This window comes from Mercenaria mercenaria, chromosome 3 (assembly GCF_021730395.1).
Source record: "Mercenaria mercenaria strain notata chromosome 3, MADL_Memer_1, whole genome shotgun sequence".
NCBI lineage: Eukaryota > Metazoa > Mollusca > Bivalvia > Venerida > Veneridae > Mercenaria > Mercenaria mercenaria.
The window spans coordinates 22,887,443-22,909,633 of record NC_069363.1 but is presented as its reverse complement, the minus strand read 5'-3'; the positions used below and the strand labels follow the sequence as shown (position 1 = coordinate 22,909,633).

At 36.0% G+C, this 22,191-nt stretch overlaps 1 protein-coding gene across 1 annotated transcript in view; it reads left to right on the top strand.

The window, feature by feature from the left end:
- The window catches only part of LOC123525282 (dystrobrevin beta-like), a 157,323-nt gene that overhangs the window by 5,597 nt on the left and 129,535 nt on the right, over positions 1–22,191 (top strand). Inside the window, exons 2-7 of the mRNA XM_053539631.1 lie at positions 1,331–1,544; positions 3,810–3,895; positions 8,040–8,191; positions 11,586–11,694; positions 16,535–16,701; positions 19,649–19,779. Coding sequence (XP_053395606.1) covers positions 1,336–1,544; positions 3,810–3,895; positions 8,040–8,191; positions 11,586–11,694; positions 16,535–16,701; positions 19,649–19,779 — 854 coding nt within the window. The 5' untranslated portion in view covers positions 1,331–1,335. The remainder of the gene's footprint in view (positions 1–1,330; positions 1,545–3,809; positions 3,896–8,039; positions 8,192–11,585; positions 11,695–16,534; positions 16,702–19,648; positions 19,780–22,191) is intronic.

The window sequence follows — 22,191 nt, the reverse complement described above, 5'->3', positions numbered from 1 at the left end:
TGATACAGAAAGATTGAAAATTTCAAATGCAATAAGTTTGTTATCTTGTGGAGAGATGCAACTTTTATTTGTTAACTGATAAGATTTCTTTAGAAGTTGTGCATTTTCATATCAGTCTTTTATTAGGTGAATGTAAGAATTATGAAGATGAAAGAAAACTGTCATGGGAATGATCATTTTCACCAGCTCAAAGACACCATTTGTCTTTATCTGCCAAAGCCAAAAGCAGTGTACAGATGTGCAAACAAAATTAGCATTAGTTATATCATAAATGTTCAGGTTATAAGGCTTTTTAGTTTTATGAAAGAAAAAGGTCAACAGAGGTCTTAACTTCAAATGTTGTGTATTTGTTTGTTTTTATCAGCATTTTGATAGTTTAGCTAGCTCAGTAAGGTAAAATGCAAGGTTATTTTTTTTTCAGCAAAGACTTCTGACTGTGTGAATATCTGAGCTTATAGTTCTTACTGGTTTCTTACATGTATGTGTCACCCAGCCAGAAGACTGCCAGTCTATCTAGATTTTTGGGGTGGAGTATCTGCCTCAGTGCTAACATAATCTTATACAGAGTTTCAAAAATCAGTCATTCCTTAACGCAAAAAGCCTAACAAAATAGTGCTTAAAAGTAGTTCTACCTCCTTCACCAAACAATCTTTTGCATAATCACACTGTCATACTTAACCTAGCAGACATATTTAACAGCGTGTGTATCATATAAATTCAATGCATTTAATATGAGCAGTATATATTAAAGAGCGGTATAATACAGCCTTTGTGTTTTAAAATGAACTATTTGTGCTAAAAATAACTATTACGGAGACAGATGATTTGACTACCTGCATCAAATTGTGTGCTTCGGTGATGGGAAAACAGTACGGAGGTGATGCATGCATGTTTGACCGCCATTTTACATAATGTCATGTACCTGCAAACAATTATGACTGCTTTAAAGACCTTCAGATGTATGGTCTGGAAGGAAGATACAAGAAAAATATTTTAGCAATGAGCAGCACTTTGCTAGCCTTAATCATAAAATACAAAATACTGTACTGTACGCTATTGCATCACTTAATTTTACAAATGGTCTGGCAAGCTTAGTGTTGAGAGCTTTAGAAAACTGATCTAGAAATTGTGAATTTGATCCCTAACTAGGTGAATTTGTTCACTGTGAAGTCATTTATCAAGAACCATTGGGCAATTAGTTTCAGTTGTCAACTTCTCAAACAAACCAATCAAATATTAATGCATGCATTTGTTAAAAAAGAACAAAGGACGAAAGGACACTGTTATATAAGATATTAAAGTTAATACTGTTTTATATGAAATATTTCAGTGGAGATGGTGGATATATGGAACATCATAGAATGTTTTAGAGAGAATGGACTGAACACGCTTGAGGCAGACACTGAGCTGAACGCCTCACGAGTGGAAGCCATACTGACAAGCCTGTACACACAGCTGAATAAACGTGTACCAGTGACGAGACAAGTTGATGTGAAACTTTGTGTTAACATGTTACTTAATTGGCTAGTTAGTGCATATGATGGGTAAGGAAACAATTAGTTATTACCCCAGAAATATGTCTTTGGAACTGTATTTCCCTGTTTTGTTCCATAACAAGATTTTGACTTAATACTGTGAAATCATTAATATTCGTGGGGGACTAATTTTCGTGGATTTCATGGTTGAGTCAATCCATGAAATTTAATCCCAACGAACAAGTAAAATTCCCATTCATTTTATGTTCAGAATTCATATCCCCCAGAAATTGCCCTTTTGACCAAAACCACGAAATTTCATGCCCATGAAATTAAATGATTTTACAGTATCTTTTTATGTACAAGATATTAACATGAGGAATTGTTTATATTTTCAAAATATCTAGATGAAATTTAAATTTATCATTTAAAAAATAGTTTCCATAGTAATTTTCAGCTATTTAGGGCTATAAAATTTCAACTTGAGGCTATACTGACCCTTTTATTGCTGGACTTCTGAAACTAAACTGTTTGCATAATAGCTTCCATAAAAATTTTGTTAAATTTAGAAAAAACATTGATTTTGAAATCTAATGGGCCAAACACTGTACAAAGGGACTCACACAATGTCGTAGCATTAAAACATTTTCAAGATAGCTCCAGAATTTATGACGTTTGTAGTACCACAACAGTAGTGAACATCTCACACACTTGAATTTTATAGATAAACCTTGGTGTGGGAGTTGGTGAATCAAACATGAACGTAGTTTTCTGGGTTGAGAATTGATAGATCAACTAATAGATACGGTTTACTATGGTTATAAAAATACAGAATGTTTTCGTATTTCAGTTTTTATTAATTTTCCTATTGTACCCGCTGAAAGTCTTTGCTTTGAAGGATATTTTATGAGGGTTGTATTTGTCACTGATACAATCAGGAACAAAATCTTCAGTTTCATTTAGAATTTGCTGTTTGAAATCAATTTTAATGACAATTTTATGAATGTCATGACATCTTCTGTTTCAAAATGAAGCAATTTTCTTTTGTTCTGAAGCATAAAATGAAATAAAATACTACAGCAATGATGAGGAAAACATTATATTGATGGTCTATTTTCAGTATAATATTACTGATATGATTTATAAGCTTTTACAATGAGTTGTAATTTGATGGATAAGGAGAATGTTTTGTGTATGAGGGAAGTTAAAAGACATGTCATTAGTAATGTGTAGAATCTGCCCACTTTAGTTAATTTTTTCTTTGTTGAAAATCATAAGTTTTGGTTGCCTATAAGAGAACAATGGGAACACTTGTTATTATTATGGCTGACATTTCTTTGGAGTCTTCATTATATCTCTGTCTGTCTCATGTCTGTAGATTTTTTGTCATGTTTTTTAAATCTTTGTCATGTAAGTTGATACTTTCGTTATGTGTATTGAGTCTAGGTCATGAGTGTGGTTCTAGGTCATGTCTGTTGAGTCTTTGTCATGACTTTTGAGTCTGGTTCTAGGTCATGTCTGTTGAGTCTTTGTCATGACTTTTGAGTCTGGTTCTAGGTAATGTCTGTTGAGTCTAGGTCATGTCTTTTGAGTCTTTGTCATGCATTTTGAGTCTGGTTCTAGGTCATGTCTGTTGAGTCTAGGTCATGTCTATTGAGTCTTTGTCATGACTTTTGAGTCTGGTTCTAGGTCATGTCTGTTGAGTCTTTGTCATAACTCTTGAGTCTGGTTCTAGGTCATGTATGTTGAGTCTAGGTCATGTCTATTGAGTCTTTGTCATGACTTTTGAGTCTGGTTCTAGGTCATGTCTGTTGAGTCTAGGTCATGTCTATTGAGTCTTTGTCATGACTTTTGAGTCTGGTTCTAGGTCATGTCTGTTGAGTCTTTGTCATGACTTTTGTGTCTGGTTCTAGGTCATGTCTGTTGAGTCTTTGTCATGACTTTTGAGTCTGGTTCTAGGTCATGTCTGTTGAGTCTAGGTCAAGGTCATGTCTGTTTAGTCTATGGCTAGGTCATTTTTGTTGAGTCTTTGTGAAGGTTTAGTCTAGCTTTAGGTCACATCTATGGAGTCTAGGTCATGTATATGGATTCTAGGTCATGTATATAGAGTCTATGTCATGTATATGGAATCTAGGCCATGGCTGACTAGTCCAGGTCATGCTGATAGAGCCTTTGGTAATGTTTTCTGGGTCAGTATCATGTCCATGAAGTCTGGGTTATGTTTGTGGAACCTTTTTTATGTCTGTGTCATCATGCAATCTTTTATCATATATAGCCTTTGTTTAATTCACATTAATTCTGAAGTATTTGAATAGATAAGTTTTTATATTTCAGGTCTGGGTATGGAAGAATTAAAGTGTTTTCTTTAAAGGTAGCACTGTCACACCTGTGTTCTGGAAAGCTTATAGATAAGTTGAGATGTAAGTTGAGATTGTTCTGAGATTATACACGTGTCATCACAGGTGTAGTGTTTTAATTACATGAAAAATTTGTCTTCGTTTTTATATTTCTATCGCTTATGAAATTTTCCAGATCATCGTAGTGTAAACCATGTATAAAATGTTTGAGAGCTGTTAACAAAATTTACAAAACCTTTTGATTTTTTCTTTTGATTCATGTTAGTCAGAATCCAGCATTTTTTTCATGTTATAACATCTGCAGAATCACGAGGGATTGGTCGGTTAACAGGTAAAGGCACAGGGTATTCCATGGGATTCTGCAGATGCTGTAATATGGAACAAACATGCATTAGGCTAGAGTTTGTTGATTTTTCGTTACTCAGACCCTCCTGCCCTATCTTCTGTCATTTTCAAAAAAAAAAAAAAAAATGAAATTTCAAAAATTTCAAATTTTTTTAAGAACAATGATTGACGTTTTGCTGAGTTCTGATGATGACAACACTAATATTTGTCAGTGCATTAGCTGTCAGTGTCATATGGGCGTGTTTTTCTCTCAAATGAAATCATCTTCCATATGTAAACAATTGTGTGAAATTTAAGATTAACTTTGAACCATTTACAATATGCGATGAAAAAGCAAAATACGGTATATCGACAACTAAACAATGAAAAACAAGTTCTAAAGGCCAAGAAGATGAAAGCATGAAAAACTTTACGTTGTATCAAATATATGCTAGATGTAACCGAATGTAAATAACAATGGCAACATTGAATGTGAATTTGACATGCATTTGGGAAATAAAATATGACATGGGAAGAGGTATATTGAGGTGACCCAAAGAGCAACAAAGTGCTGCCAAACAAAGGAGTCATCCGATAAAGCTTTTGATCACTTACCGTCTGTTGTTTTACTGCCTTTTTTTTTCCCCCTCCTCCTGTCAACATTTTTCTGCCCAGAATCAGAGTAACAAAAAATTAAAAAAACTCTGTTTTAGCATAAAACAGGTATAAAGCTATAAAGATAGATATTATGTCGACCAGCCTTATTATTTTTTATATTTTATTGAACTGGAATGCTCATATGTACTCTCTGTTAATATCTTGTTAAAACAGCCCCTCAAACATGATAAGAATAATTAGCTCGACTATAGTTTTTCTACTCACCCTGGCATTGGCGTCACACCTTGGTTTTAGTTGTGCATGCAAGTATATATGGCTATCATTTAAAGGCATATAGCTTTGAAACTTATTTCTTCTTTTTCTAGGTCAATTACCAACATTTCTGGGTCAAGTCCCATAACTCTGACATGTATTTTGGGCAAGTTTTTCAACCTTTTGGACTTAGAAAAATCCTGGTTAAAGTTTTACATGCAAGGTACTATCTCCAAAACTAATACAGATACTGAATTGAAACCTCACATGTGTCTTCGAGGTTATAAAACTAGTTGATAGCATCATGTCCCATAACTCTGACATGCATTTTGGCCAAATTATGTCCCCTTTTGAACTTAGAAAATCGTGGTTAATGTTTTGCATGCAAGTACATTTAGCTATTACTTTAAGGCATATAGCTTAGAAACTTATTTTTCTTTTTCCAGGTCAATTACCAACCTTACTGGGTCAAGTCCCATAACTCTGACATATATTTTGGGCAAATTATTCCACCTTTTGGACTTAGAAAATCCTGTTTTGCATGCAAGTTACTGCCTCCAAAACTAAGGCAGATACTGAATTGAAACTTCACATGTGTCTTCAGGGTTATAAAACTAGGTGATAGCATCAAGTCCCATAACCCTGACATGCATTTTGGTCAAATTATGCCCCTTTTTGGACTAAGGAAATCCTGGTTAAAGTTTTTCTTGCAAGTTACTATCTCCAAAACTATTGCAGATACTGGATTATTGTAATATTCCTGCTTCTGGGACAACACTTCGAATAGTTGAGCATTGTCTGTCTTACGGACAGCTCTTGTTATGCTAGAAAATTGTAGTGTTGCACCCATTCGTGAACACTACACAGATTTGTTAGTCCCCTAATTGTGGAACACCAGGGGGGACTGTAGGAATGCCCTCCATCTGTCTGTCCCGACATCTGTCCATCCGTAAATCTGAATCCTGCGATAACTAAACAATATTCAAGCTAGGTTCATAAAATATTTTATGTGAATAGAGTGCAATATGTAGATTATGCATGTACATGACTTATGCTTAGTTTAATTTAAACATATTTATTCCACATAAATGTACATAATATTATTATAGTTATATAAACATGTATTACATCTGTATGGATAGGATTAGAACAAAAGACAACGTCTTACAGAGTAAAAGTTTGTTCCCCATGATTAGACTATGTGTAGCGCACATGACCCATGGTTGTCTGTCAAAGGTCAAGGTCACTATTGAAGATCAAATAAAATTGTTTTTCACTGGTAGGGGACTTCTGTATTGTCACTGCAATACTCGGTAAAATACTTCTTGTCCTTTTAGGAATGGGCTTCTAGAGCTAAACTTACAGAAAACTCTTTTTACAACTCTTTCGCATTATGGATACACATGAAATGTTTCTTAGAGGATAAATTCCACCCTGAACCAATTATAATGCAGGTAGTTTATTCTGCTGATGGATGTCTCACCCATTCAGCTCAGTAGGGAGAGCATAGATCTATGGATTTTAGGGTAATGAGTTTGAGTTGTATGTTCTCCCTGGCCAGTTAGTACTTGTACTGAATCTAGTTACAATGGTTAGCTTAAGTGCCACCATTGCATCATTGAATTACTGTTGATAAATGGCATTAAACCATATCAAACAAACACAAGTTGTGGTTGTGCAGGAATATACTGAATAAAACAGTGCAAAGACAGAATCAAACTTTTGGGTTAGTGGGGTGTAACTATCTAGACAAAGTGGCAAGATATCAACAACTTAATATATTATATTTGTCCCTCATAATCAGTGTGAAGTTATCTGTCTATAAAGCAATATATCAGCTTGCACATTTTGTGAGGAACATGGTATGCATATTCAAGATAAGTCACATAATTGTTTTATGATCATTTTATTTCATAGAAATATCAAAGAGATAGAGTTTGAAGATACTATTTTGAAAGTGACTCCATTTTTAGCTAGACTGTAGAGCTATTGCACTCAATCATTTTTCAACATCTGTGTCAGCACCCTCATAACAAATTGGTTAAGGTTTTTGTAAGTAAGCTGGTATTTTATTTACCACTAGTAGTCATATAATTTCTGCTTGTAGTCAGCAAATGACTTCTTATGTGTTAGGAGTCAGTAGGTCAAGGTCACAGTGGCCTTGAAACTCAAAACGCTGTCTGACGAATGCCCGGAGCACTTTTGATTTTAGGGCCATCAAATTACATTAGAAAGAGCAAGATCACAGTATACAAAATTTCAATCCCAATTGCCTCAAACATGGGGGCATATATGTTTTACAAAAAGTTCTTATCTAGATATTTTTTGGTTTGAATTCCAACATGTTGATGGACTTCATTGCATGTGTTATTGAAATGTAATGAAAATCTATATTCCATATTAAAAGTGCACATGGCTTGCATCATTCCTCAAACTTACTGTATGCTATGATTAATTTTATTAAATTGAGCTCTCTTAACTACAAAACAGATATTATGTGCAGTGCAACTGTTTACACAGCAATTTTTAATAGCATTAGTCATAACGGTACTCAGTTACCACACAATGGATTTTTCCCTTGGAACATGGCAGATAAAAGTTTAAACCTTGATAATTGCAAATACGGTAACCAGCCTTTCATCACTTATTGTTTTATGAATAAATTATAAGAGCCGCGCCATGAGAAAACCAACATAGTGGCTTTGCGACCAGCATGGATCCAGACCAGCCTGCGCATCCGCGCAGTCTGGTCAGGATCCATGCTGTCCGCTAACAGTTTCTCCAATTCCAATAGGCTTTAAAAGCGAACAGCACGGAGCCTGACCAGACTGCGCGGATGCGCAGGCTGGTCTGGATCCATGCTGGTCGCAAACCCACTATGTTGGTTTTGTCATGGCACGGCTCAATAACATGATGTGCACAGTTAATATTGCAGACAGTTTTCATTTATTTGTCTTTCAGAATGTTTTACAGAGATACATGACTGAGTTCTTGGGGTTACATTGTTTTTCAGACATTTTCACACAGATATCGGACTCCAGTGGACTATTAGTGAGACAGAAGTTTGAACAGTATTTGCAGGCGGTGCTGGCCTTGCCTACTGCGGTGTTTGAAGGTCCTTCATTTGGTTACAACGAAACAGCAGTTAGAGCTTGCTTTGATATGGTAAATATTTTGTTTTTAGCTTGTCTGATATTTGAAAAAAATCTCTGGGTATTATTGTCACTTGATCGTCAGTGACAGCATTGGTTAAGATTTTTGTTTAGGTCCACCTGTTCTCAAAAACTATAACAACTATAGCTTTGAAACTTTGCGCACTTGTTTATCATGATTAGGTGAGTACGTAAGCCAAGAGCCATAAATTATAGCCCTTTATTTACTTAGAAAATTTAAATTTCTTTTTATTTGGAACCATATTTGAATTCTATATAAAAAAAGCTTTGAAACTTTGTACTCTTGAAATTTTTGTTTAGGTCCACCTTTTCTCAAAACCTATAAGAGCTACAGCTTTGAAACTTTGCACACTTGTTTGTCATCATTAGATGACTTCGTAGGCCAAGAACCATAACTCTGATATGCACTTTGTCAAAATTATGGCCCTTTCTGTACTTAGAAAATTTGAGTTTTAGTTAAATTTTTTGTTTAGGTCCACCTTTTCTCAAAAACTGTAAGAGCTACAGCTTTGAAACTTTGCACACTTGTTAACTATCATTAGATGACTATGTAGGCCAAGAACCATAACTCTAACCTGCATTTTGTCAGAATGATGGCCCTTTTTGTACTTAGAAATTATGAACTTATAATATAATGACTCTTATCTTACATACTTACCAGAACTTGCAGACGATCGATGGCACCTGTAGGCAATGATCTAGTTCATGTAATGTTACCATGTGTGTTAAGAACCAATGACAGAAGTTGTAAAGACTGTTATTTTATGTAAATAATGAAAATTGCAATAGGCTATGACCAAATGAAACAAATGAAATATGTAGTAAGTAAATCACATTTCTGCAGTACAGAATTTGAATCGGGCAGATGATGGAATGGGTCAGTTGTAAGTTTATATTTAGCAAAAATTCTGTAACTTGCTTTTTATGCCCCCGGCATCTACTGATGCGGGAGGCATATAGTGATCGTCCTGTCCGTTCGTCCGTCCGTACGAGGTTAACCAAATGGGACCGTTCCGTCTAGCATCAATACCCCTTACTAGAATGACTTGATACTAATGCAGATGTAACCTCTGACCATTCCTCATCTTCAGACATCACCTGACCTCAGTTTGACCTTGACCTCAATTTGGACTTAGGTTGCTTTATATGGGCCATCTCTTGGTTAACCAAATGGGACCGTTTCGTCTAGCATCAATACCCCTTACTAGAATGACCTGATACTAATGCAGATGTAACCTCTGACCATTCCTCATCCTCAGACATCACCTGACCTCAGTTTGACCTTGAATTTGACCTTGCTTTTGACTTAGGTTGCTTTGTATCGACAAGGATGCCACCGGGGGCATCAAGCGTTTATTGAAAGCAGCTTCTTGTTAATTATGTCTCCCACCACATAGTGGTGTGGGAGATATATTAATTTACTGCTGTCTGTGTGTCTGTCTGTCACAAATCTTGGTCCGTGCTCTATGTTGAACAGTTCTCATCCCATCTTCACCAAACTTTAACAAAATGTGTTTACCAATAAGTCCTTGGCCAAGTTCGATAACGAGCCAAATCGCCCAAGGCACTTCAGAATTATGGCCCTTGAATTACCGAAAATCACTCTGTACACACTTGTCTGCACTCTTAAGTTGAACATTTCTCATCTGATCTTCACCAGACTTTAACAAAATGTGTTTGCCAATAAGTCCTTGGCCAAGTTTGTTAACTAGCCAAATTGGCCCAGTCACTTCAGAATTATGGCCCTTGAATTACGGAAAATCGCTCTGTACACAATTGTCCGCATGCTAAGTCGAACATTTCTCATCCGATCTTCACCAAACTTGAACAAAATGTGTTTGCCAATAAGTCCTCGGTCAAGTTTGATAACTAGCAAAATAGGCCCAGGCACTTCAGAATTATGGCCCATTAATTACCGAAAATCACTCTGTACACACTTGTCCGCACTTAAGTCGAACATTTCTCATCCGATCTTCAGCAAACTTTAACAAAATGTGTTTGCCAATAAGTCCTCGACCAAGTTTGATAACTAGTGAAATCGGCCAAGGCACTTCAGAATTATGACTCTTGCATTACCGAAAGTCACTCTGTACACAGATGGCAGTGATGCATGTATTGGTGCATGGTTGACTCAGATACATAACTATTCAGATGATTAGGCAGTTGTGGGAGACATGCACTTTTCTCAAAAGCAGCTCTAGGTTTTTTTGCTATTAAGAACCAGATAAATGTACATCAATAAACCAGACAGAATGTAATGACAAAAAATGACAAAAAAATATGCACGATGTTTCAGTTGTCATTTTATAGAACTTATCATGCAAAGGGTTCTGCCTGAAGTGTCATTTTAGGTCACAGAAATAAACCATTTATTTTATGGGTCTTTGTTTGATATTTTAATGTTTTATTTCACCTGTACTGTAATAGACAATACAGAATGTGTTAAACATCCAAAACTACAACATGTATGAACATTGCCAAATGTATGGTAACAAGATAGCAGTGAGCAGTGTAGATCAGTTTTCAAAAAAAAATAAATAAAAGAAAAATAGCCAGTAAAGTACATAAGAGCCGTGCCATGAGAAAACCAACATAGTGGGTTTGCGACCAGCATAGATCCAGACCAGCCTGCGCATCTGCGCAGTCTGGTCAGGATCCATGCTGTTCGCTAACAGTTTCTCCAATTCCAATAGGATTTAAAAGCGAACAGCATGGAGCCTGACCAGACTGCGCGGATGCGCAGGCTGGTCTGGATCCATGCTGGTCGCACACCCACTATGTTGGTTTTCTCATGGCACGGCTCATAAAATGAATTATGAAAGGTGTTTCATTTCCTTACAAACAAAGACGTAGGACTTATATTACATCTGATGTGTAAGAAAGCCAAGAATCATTACTCGACAGTTCTCTTGTTTGTTTATTCATTTGTTTTATGGTATTTACAAATGAAGACATGAAATATTAAATACAGTGTAAATTAAATTCAGCTCCTAAGGAAGATTTAGATATAACACATGAGTACATTACATGCACTGAAGCGGTTGTGCAATCAGTAGTTTTTGCTAATTTTGCAACTTTCGACATTGGGGGTTATCATAGTTGATTGGATCATTTCCAGAAACCTGTAAATATATTTCAATATCACTTGAACAGAATCTTGTTTGTTCATTGGAGATTTACTGTACAAAATTTCACACACAAAAATGGAAAAAAAAATCAAGAAAATCAAAAAAGTTTTGAAGAAACTAAAATACTAAAGATGCAGCATTAAAAGTTTGTTAAGTGTGTAAAAGATATAAGATAATTGATGACTATTTCATGGTAATTTTGGGAGAACGTTTAGAATGAAAAATTTAAATTCTACTTGAGTATGTTGTCTGTTTCAGAGAAGTGGGGTAAACATCAACAACTTTCTGAATGTTTTAGTGTCAGACCCTGGTCCCCAGTGTCTTATGTGGCTGCCAATATTACATAGAATGATACAAGTAGAAAATGGTAAGTTTCTTCTGAAATATAGTTATCTTATATCAGAGCAATGGAATGGTAACATTAGAAATATGCTCCTGTATAACAGTGCTGAGAATGCACTATTTTGACTTAGCATATGAAATATATTGTAATACTCAGTAGATGCGTAGGAAAATATAGCAGAAAATTTTGACCCAATAAATGTTATAATGTGAAGTCTTGGGCCCCATTTAGTTTTCAGACTATGATAGGCCCGTCTGATAACTGCATAGTTTGAGTACAAGACTTTGTATTGGGAGGTGTTCAGTTTGATCTCACGGCTAGGGCAGTTGTTTTTCCATGATGACTTGACAGAACACAGGCCCGTAGCTACACTGAGGCACAGGGAGGTCAGTGCGTCCCTGTTTTTCTGCCAGGATTATGAGAAAAAGGATATGTTTTGAGACATCATCTTTTAAAGCATAACCCAGCTGAGGCACTATTATTTCATTTTAATTGGAAGAAGACCATTAGAGAAGACTGCCTTAATGGCATTGTGCTAATGTTTGTACATGGGTCGAATGTTGAAGTTGACAGCCTTGACATTCTAAAGTTATGGGATTCAACTGGGCATAGGAGAATTTCATTCGCATTTGATTAAGTCTTATTATAAGACATGATCTCGGGAGTATGCATACCTAAATACAACGTGACGCTTATCTGACTGAATGTTGATATTTTTTTTAATTGATTCATTTTGACATTACAACAGAATGGAGTCTTGCAATCATGCGGTTTTGTTCTTTGTACGCCTTTGAACATATCATTTCTAAAAAGTCACAATTATACATACGGCATTTCAAAATTTTGCTGAACTTCAAAAATGCAATATTATTTTAAGAAGATTGACAAAATATATCTTATCAAGTATATTTGTATTACATGATACATATCTGTTTTGTATTTGTAGATGCAAAATTAAAATTTTCGTTTCATGTCAGCCATGCTAAAAAGTTTATAAATGAACATATATACATTTACTCAACAGGAGATCTAAGAACCAAGCAAGCATGACCATATGCCTTTAAATTAGCGTTTTAGGGTGACAGTAATTGCAAATATGTTGGTTATTTCGAAAGTCCTATTTTTCTGCAGATCTATAATAATGTAACTAAAATGTACGCGAATCTTTTTAATGTCGTTTATTTTTTCTGAAATCGGTATCTTAAAAGTAAAAAAAAACATGTTTGAAATGCAGGGAAACACATGAAATGGCACCCTCGAGAAAAAACAATTCAGGGGGAGCATGCCCCCCCCATAGATATGCCTCCCTAATTTTAGCTCACCTGAGCATCAAGTGCTCAAGGTGAGGTATTGTGACCGGGCATTATCTGGCGTCCATCGTCCGTCATGCTTCAACATTTGTCTTGTGAACACTCTAGAGGCTACAGTTGTGATCCAATCTTTATGAAACTTGGTCAGAATGTTTGTGTTGATGATTTCTAGGTCAAGTTTGAAACTGGATCATGTGGGGTCAAAAACTAGGTCAGTAAGCCAGATCATAGGAAATGCTTGTGAACACTCTAGAGGCCACAGTTGTGAACCAATCTTTATGAAACTTGGTCAGAATGTTTGTCTTGATGATCTCTAGGTCAAGTTCGAAACTGGGTCATGTGGGGTCAAAAACTAGGTCAGTAGGCCAGATCATAGAAAAAGCTTGTGAACACTCGAGAGGCCACACTTGTGACCCAATCTTTATGAAACATGGTCTGTTTGTCTTGATGATCTCTAGGCCAAGTTTGGATCTGGGTCATGTGGGGTCAAATACTAGGTCACCCAGTCAAACCAAAGGAAAAGCTTGTGAACACTCTAGAGACCACAGTTGTGATTAATCTTTCTGAAACATGGTCAGACTATTTGTCTTGATGATCTCTAGGTCAAGTTCGAAACTGGGTCATGGGGGGTCAAAAATTAGATCGCCAAGTCAAATCAAAGGAAAAGCTTGTGAACATTCTAGAGGCCACAGTTTAAGTTTGAAACTCATGAGAATTGGTCAGAATCAGGGTTTCCGCTGCAATTCGCCAAGTGGCCAATGGCGAAAAAAATACAAAATTGGCGAAAAAAGTTTTTGCCGTAAATGTATTTTTTTATAATGTGTATTTCTCCGTCTTAATACTCTCTGTCTTGCCTAAAAAATCAATATTACCCGTGGGTGTTTCCGTTCACAATACACTGAGTGTGTCACCAACCGAGGGATTAGCAATTCGGCATCAGTTACACAACGCTGCCACGTGCCTTTCGATCTTTGACTTTAATTTAAACATGGGATAAACCAATGACAGCTTTGGATGTAGAATGCGTGACATATTTTAACGGCAAAATTATTAAGCTCCGCCTTTACATATGTCATCGTTGATTGAAGTATTTTGGCAAGGTAGTTTATTGTTATAGTAAAACAAATCACGGACTGAATTAAAAGACACTGACAGCTGATTTATACATGTTTTAACAAGCAGAATCACAAAAGTAGTGCCAAAGTAGTCATTTCTAAGTTATATTTGTAGCCAAACTTCGGAATGAACGACTGACGGGACATCCACCATAAATTCCAATAATTTTTATATCATGATCGTAGATTGATTTTGGCAAATTCCAATGAAAAACTGTGATATACAAGCAGAAATCAATGGTAAAAATTAACTCTGGCCATAGAAAATAAGTTATAAATTTTCATTTTATAAATAATGCTAGTCTTGATTGATTCTTTTTCGTTTGGCACACATTTTCGCGACCACAATTTCCGGTTAATGCAAAGGTATTGTTGATTTTAAATCAAATTGCCAGATGCAAAATACAATGATATGTATATCTTTATAAATTCCTTTCATTTGAAATATAATTCCAGGTCCGGCTTCAGGGGCTCAAGCCCCCCCGCCACTTCCCCACCCCACTGTCCCCCAGTTAGCTGAGAAGTGGTCTATATTCATCAAAGATGCACCCTACTATTTTGGCAAAAGAATAATATTTTTTCAAAATTTAGACCCAGAAATGCTGCACCTGAGAGGCCACCTTTCCATACCTATATTCCATGAGTTTCCCACTGACCCCCTCTTCCTCTCATCAAGAGGGTACTAACCCCTCCGTTACCTCAAAATTTTGGACCTAAAAATGCACCAGAGGCCATGATTTCATGCCTGTATTTCAAAAATTTCCAGGGGGAAAGCCCCCTGACTCTCAACTCCCACCACCTCCAATAAAAGTTTTAACAATTAAATAATGCAATAAACTATAAAAATGACAAATTTTTGCAACAGGCGCAGTACGTTGGAGAATACACCTCCCTCCCTGCCCCCTTAAATGCGTCACTGACATTGATATTTTGTGGCGAAAAAAAATTAGGGCCAGTAGAAACCCCGAGAATGTTTGTCTTGATGACCTCTAGGTCAAGTTCAAATCTGGGTCATGTGGGATCAAAACTTAGGTCATCTGCTCAAATCAAAGGAAAAGCTTGATAACACTCCATCGCCACATCTATGACCCTATTTTTATCAAAATGATGATCTTGATGATCATCAGCCCAAGTTTGAATCTGGATCATCTGGGGTCAAAAACTAGGTCACCTGTTAAAATAAAAGAAAAACCTTGTGCATGCAATAGGGGCTGCATTTTTCATTTGATATGCATGGAATCTCGGATGAATTATTATCTGGGTCATATGGGGTCAAAAACTAGGTCACCAGGTCAAATCAAAGAATAAGCTTGTTGACACCCTATGGGGCACATTTTTGATTCTATCTTCATAAAACTTGGTCAGAATGTTTGTTATCTTGAAGTCTTGGATGATTTCAAATCTGGGTCATGAGAGGTCAAAAACTAGGTCACTAGGTCAAATCAAAGGAAAAACTTGTATACACTCTAGAGGCTACTATTTTGCTCCAATCTTCCCGAAACTTTGTCAGAATGTTTGTTTTCATAACATGGACAAGTTCGAATCTGGGTCATGTGGGGTAAAGAACTAGGTCACTAGGTCAAATCAGAGAAAATGCTTGTTTACACTTAAAGAGGCCTGGTGATGTTTTTTGGTTCAGTCTTAATGAAAATCGGTCAGAATATTTGTCTCCATGAAATCACTAGGTAAAACATGTTTACACTGTTATGGTGTGTTACTCAGGTGAGCGACCTAGGGCCATCTTGGCCGTCTTGTTTTACCTCTGCCCACGGGCCTGGAACAGACTCTTTTCTCATTTTGGCAAGTTGTAAGTCACTTGCAGAGAAATAGTCAGTTTATGTACAGAATCCAGGAACACTGGATGGGTAATAGACTATTATATATAAATGAAACAAAAAATAAACAAGACTACGATCCACAACAGTGTACGGGAATGTTTGATCTGCTCTGATTGATGCAGGCCACATGTTTTCATTCTACAAATGATTTAAATGATCTAGTAATGGATCTCACTGAACCCTGTCTTACACAGACTTTCAAGATACCTGTCCCCTCTGTCAGATCTAAATAATTTGAATAAAAAGATTAAATGAAATAATGATGTTTTGTTTTCTATACAATTAAGTTTGATATGGCTGTTGTGTATAATCATGTAAAAAGGATGTTATGTTGAAACATAACCTCACCTCATTGTCAGATTTAAGTCTTCTGGAAGAAGTTTCACCATGTACCACTTGACGAACATATACATATATAGGATTATATTAATAACTAATTGGAAGAATCATTGTAAAGTCCATTGGAGCAAATTCAATTTGAGCAACAGGAGTGATTTCTAGGTAAATTTATCATGAAGGACATTGTATTGTCAGCTATAAAAAGATATTTCATTTGATGTTTTTATGATTTCTCAATACACACATTTTGCCATGTTTTCAGTTTTCCACCCAGTGCAATGTGATGGTTGTCACAGGGAGTCGTTTATGGGTTTCCGGTACAGATGTCAGCGGTGTCACAATTATCAGCTGTGTCAAGACTGCTTCTGGCGGGGCCGAACCTCGGGCAACCATAGCCACGATCATCAGATGAAAGAATATCTCTCTTATGTAATTATTTTCACCATAACATTTTTTGCTTGTCTGATTTTTAAAAAAAATCTACGAGATATTGTCGTCACTTGATCGTTGATGTCTGCATCAGCGTTGGTTAAAATTTTTGTTTAGGTCTGTCTTTTCTCAAAAACTATAAGAGCTATAGTTTTGAAACTTTGAAAACTTGTTTATCATCATTAGTTGACTATGTAGGTCAAGAACCATACCTCTTGTGTGCATTTTGTCAGAATTATGGCCCTTTTTATACTTAGAAAATCTGAACTATAACTCTTTTCTTACATACTGTCCAGCACTTGCAGACGAGCAATGGCACCCACATGCAGTGCTCTTGTTGTCCATTGTCTTACAGGAAATGAACAGACCTCTCAATGTAAACAAATCTAATAACAAATGTCAAAATGATAAAGCTCTGTGTTTATAAGCAACCATTGTTCAGTGATAAAATGCCTTAGGATGTGCATATTTTGTTGAGCTAGGTCTTGTCTGGCCAGATACGCAAAGTTTAGTGTTTTTGGTCTTTAGTAATAATTTACATTGATATTAAGTATTGCCCATTGTTAAGCCACTTATGAAATGATGTTATAGCAAACCTTGTTGTAAAAATATCTTTAAAGAAGATTTAACATTTTTCTTCCCGAGGTGTGTTGAAGATTTAGTGAAATGCCAGTATTAGTAGAAATTCTATATCTCGTCACTTTAACTAAAATTATTGTTTCTTTTTTTCACAGCTAGTATAATTACTTTAGACATACATGTTGGAGAACAATCAATCACTGCAAGCAATTAGTTTAAAAGTAATACAATTACTGAATGGCTTTTCACTCAATAGTCAAAATAATTTGCTCTGGAGACATCTTGCAAGTATAGTCCAACTGTTTATTCTAGCTAACCTGTATTGCAATATAGACTGGTCAGTAGTATTAACTATGGACCTGTGATTTATAAAAGGAGTCATGTAATAATATACACTTGTTGAATGGCTTGCCAGCCAGTAATCAAACACGTTAATAATTTTCAATGTTTTGACTTAGTAAACCAGTAAGCATGAATTGTGCTGAATATAGACTGACCATATAGCTCAAACTACAGAGCAGTGATTTTTATAAGGTGTCATGAAATAATGTTTTTTATGCCAAAATATGGTTTTGTTGGTTAACATTGTTTAAAAGTTATTATCATTCAGTGTGTTGTAATTCTTTGTATGTTTTATGTTTTTTCCCTACAACAAATCTTAAAGACAAGGAAAAATATATATTTTCTTAACTATTTTGCAGATACCCAAAACAAACAAACAAAGATTCCCACAGATTTGATAATATTTTCTTAAATCAGTTAAAACTTTACTGTCAAAATACTTTAACACTTAGCCTGCTAAATTTATATAATGAACGGGTCCGTCATTCAATTTGGGCAATACCATTTATTATTCAAAGGAGTGTTCACTGAAAATGTACTGACTGAATAGCAAACAGTAGCGAACTGAATAGTGATCTTGGTCTGTACTGGTCGTAAAGGCAGAACCACTTGCCACCAGCAGGGTAAAGGTTATAGATGTTTTATGTATATGATGATTTGCATATTGTGAAGTCATTGACTGGGGACTGTTGTTTTTGCAGATTTCATGGTGGCACCAGTCTGATAAATCTTTGCAAACAGAAAATGTTTTGCCTATATTTGAAATTGAAATCCACAAATGGATGTCCCCATGAAATAGCAGTTGTCATTTTGAACAAAATGAAGTCTTTTTTGCCCACAAAAGTATGTATTATTGCAATGTGATAACAAAACTGGTTCATTTGCTTATTAGCTTGACTATACAAAGTATGTAGAGCTGTCCTACTCGACCCGGTGTTGGCGTCCTTCCGCGTCCACACCTTGGTTAAAGTTTCGATGCAGTTTCTCTTTATCTTTGTAATTACTCGATGGATTTGTTTCAAACTTACCATAGGTATTCCTCATCATCACCCACATCATGTGGCACAAGGGCAATAACTCTCACACCAATATTTCATGAATTATCCCCCTTTTTTACTTAGAATTTCTGGTTAAAGTTTTGATGCACTTTCACTCTATCTCAGTTATTACTGAATGAATTTGATTCAGACTGAAAGTAGTTGTTCCACATCATATGACACAAGGTCCACTACTCTGGTACCAATATTTAATTAATTATCCCCCCTTTTACTTGAATTTCAGGTTAAAGTTTTGATGCAATTTCACTCTATCTCAGTTATTACTAAATGGATTTGATTCAGACTTAAAATAGTTGTTCAGCATCATCACTCACATCATATGATACAAGGGCCATAACCTTTGCACCAATATTTTATGAATTATCCCCCTTTTTACTTAGAATTTCAGGTTAAAGTTTTGATGCACTTTCCGTCTCTCTCAGTTATTACTAAATGGATTTGATTCAAACTTAAATAGTTGTTCCACCTTTTCACCCACATCATATGACACAAGGCACGTAACTCTGGCACAAATTTTTCATGAATTATGCCCCCTTTTACTTAAAATTAAAGGTTAATTTTGATGCATTTTCACTATATCTCGGTTATTACTAAATGGATTTGATTCAAACTTGAAGTAGTTGTTCAACATCATCACCCACATCATATGACACAAGGTGCATAACTCTTGCACCAATATTTTATGAATCATGCCCCCCTTTTTGCTTAGAATTATACTTATGTAGTGTTTTGATAAATTTATCTTTACCTCTCTTATTACTTAATATTTTTGACACAGACTCAAGCTATTGTGCAATATCTTCATTAACCATTGGAGTCATTTAACAACCAGTGACAGGTCCAGCTTCCTCAGATGTGCCCAGTTTCACTATTTAGCATCGAAATAGTCGAGAGCGCTGTCTCCTGTGACAGCTCTTGTTACATTCCTATTACATTGCTGTGACTGTTTTATGTTGAATGTATTTCAGAAATCTCCCGCTAAGCAAATAGGTCATTCCATAAAGAAGTCATTCCACTGTGTTCCGAGTAAATCATTGGATGAGAAACCCCCTAGTTTCCCGGAACAGCCAGAAAAAACAGTTGATCTGTCCTATATTGTGTAAGTGTTTTTTATTCAAGACAGTATTCACAACACTATAGAAACATGTTTGAGCTGTTTTTTTTTTTTTCAAATTGACAGGGGAGGTAATTTGTGTTGAGTTATTGAACAAGTTCAACTGTTGCTTTCCCTTCTGTTGAAAATCAGATTATTATCAGTTGTTTTAGCCTAGATCTTTTTTACCTATTTGACCTTAATTTTTGTTATGAAGTCTAGTAAAGCATAAAAGACATACTATTTCTATAAATCTGCTTGTTTTTATACCTCTGGTGTTGAAGAGTTGAGAGCTATATATTGTTTTAACTTCCATCTGGTACACTTTCTTGTGTACTCAACTCCTACAATTTTCATCTGATTCAAATGAAACTTGGTGTACTTCATCAGCATGAAGTTTACATGTGCATATTTACAGGACTTCCATGTCTGATTATTATTTTTTGTGTGCTATATTATTTACTTTAGGTTATGTCCTTTGTCTTGACATAACCATATGACAACTACATCTATACCTTTTGTACTCATTTCCTCCTACAGTATCCATCTAGTATAAATGAAACATGGTTATATATTATCAATATGAATAAACATGAGCATATTTTTGGGACATTCATGTCCAATTATTAGTCCCCTACTGGTTGAAAACTAGTTTCGGGGACTACAGGAATGCGCGATTCCGTCCATCCGTCCTTGAGCAATTTCGTGTCCAGTCCATAACTGTGTCATCCATGAAGGGATTTTAATATTACTTGGCACAAATGGTTCCCATGATGAGAGGACTTGTCATGCACAAAACCCAGACACCTAGCTGAAAGGTCAAGGTCACAATTTGAGGTCAAAGGTCAACAGAGCTTTTTCCCTGTCCGGTCCATAACTCTGTCATCCATGAAGGGATTTTTATGTTACTTGGCACAAATGTACCTCATAATAAGACGATATGTCATGCATAATTTTCAGACCCCTAGCTCAAAGCTCAAGGTCACTCTTGGCAGTCAAATGTTAACATGGCATGAACAGGGCCTGTTTCGTGTCCGGTCCATAACTCTGCCATCCATGAAGGTATTTTAATATTACTTGGCACAAATGTTCCCCATGATTAGATGAACTGTCCTGCACAAAACCCTGACCCCTAGCTTAAAGATCAAGGTCACAATTGGAGGTCAAAGGTCAATAGGGTTTTTTTCCTGTCCGGTCCAGAACTCTGACATCCATCAAGGGATTTTAATATTACTTGCCATAAATGTTCCCCATGATGAAACAACATGTCATGCGCAACACCCAGAACCCTAGCTTAAAGGTCAAGGTCACACTTGGAGATCAAAGGTTAATGGGACATTTTTCCTGTCCGGTGTATAACTTTGTCATGCAAAACAGGATTTGAATATTACTTGGCACAAATGTTCACCACTATGAGAGGGAGTGTCATGCACAAGAACCTGGTCCCTAGATCAAAGGTCAAGGTCACACACAGATGCCAAAGGTCAGATACAAGAATGACTTTGCCTGGAACACTTCGTCTTCGTGCATGGAGGGATTTTGATGTAACTTGGCATAAATGTTCACTATCATGAGACAGATTGTTTTGCGCAAGAACCAGGTCCCTAGGTCTGAGGTCAAGGTCACGCTTAGAGGTCAAATGCCAAATTCAAGAATGACTTTGTCCGGAGCATTTCGTCGTTATGCATGGAGGGATTTTGATGTAACTTGGCACAAATGTTCACCACCATGAGGCACTCTTGTTTTGTAGAATTATTTCCCTTTGTTTTACTATAAATAGCTTATGTTGTAACTTACTTATTACAGGCCGTAGGGAAAAATGGAGACCAGTTTTCTGTGGTACAACATGCATGTTACATTCAATTTTTAGTTGTATTTTGACCTGTCTCTACCTGGTAAAGAGTTTTATGTGGACTTACATGGATTTTTCGTTTTTTTGTGGGTTTTTTGCTATAAATAACTTTACCTTTTTGATAATCGGCCAGAAATGCTATATAAAAACAACTATAGGGTTATATATATATACAATTTTTAATCCAAGTCTTTTGTTTATAACATACTGTATATATAGAACAATATTGTTTATACATCATTGACAGATATCAGTTCATTATGCTATACTGCAGTAGAGAAAATAAGGTGCCTTCCAGTAGGGGACTTTGTATTGAATGGCAATACTTCATTCACTTGTTACTTTGGAGTACCTTTAGCCATATTTGAACTGCCTCTGTACCTGATGCACTCAGTTTCCATCCAATTTAAATTGGTATACATTTTCAACATGAAGTGGACTTGTGCATTTTATACATACTTTCTTCTCTGTTTATTAGTCCCCTACTGGTTGAAAACCAGTTTCGGGGACTATAGGAATGCACTTTCCCGTCATTCCGTCCGTCCATCCGTCTGTCCGTCCGTCCG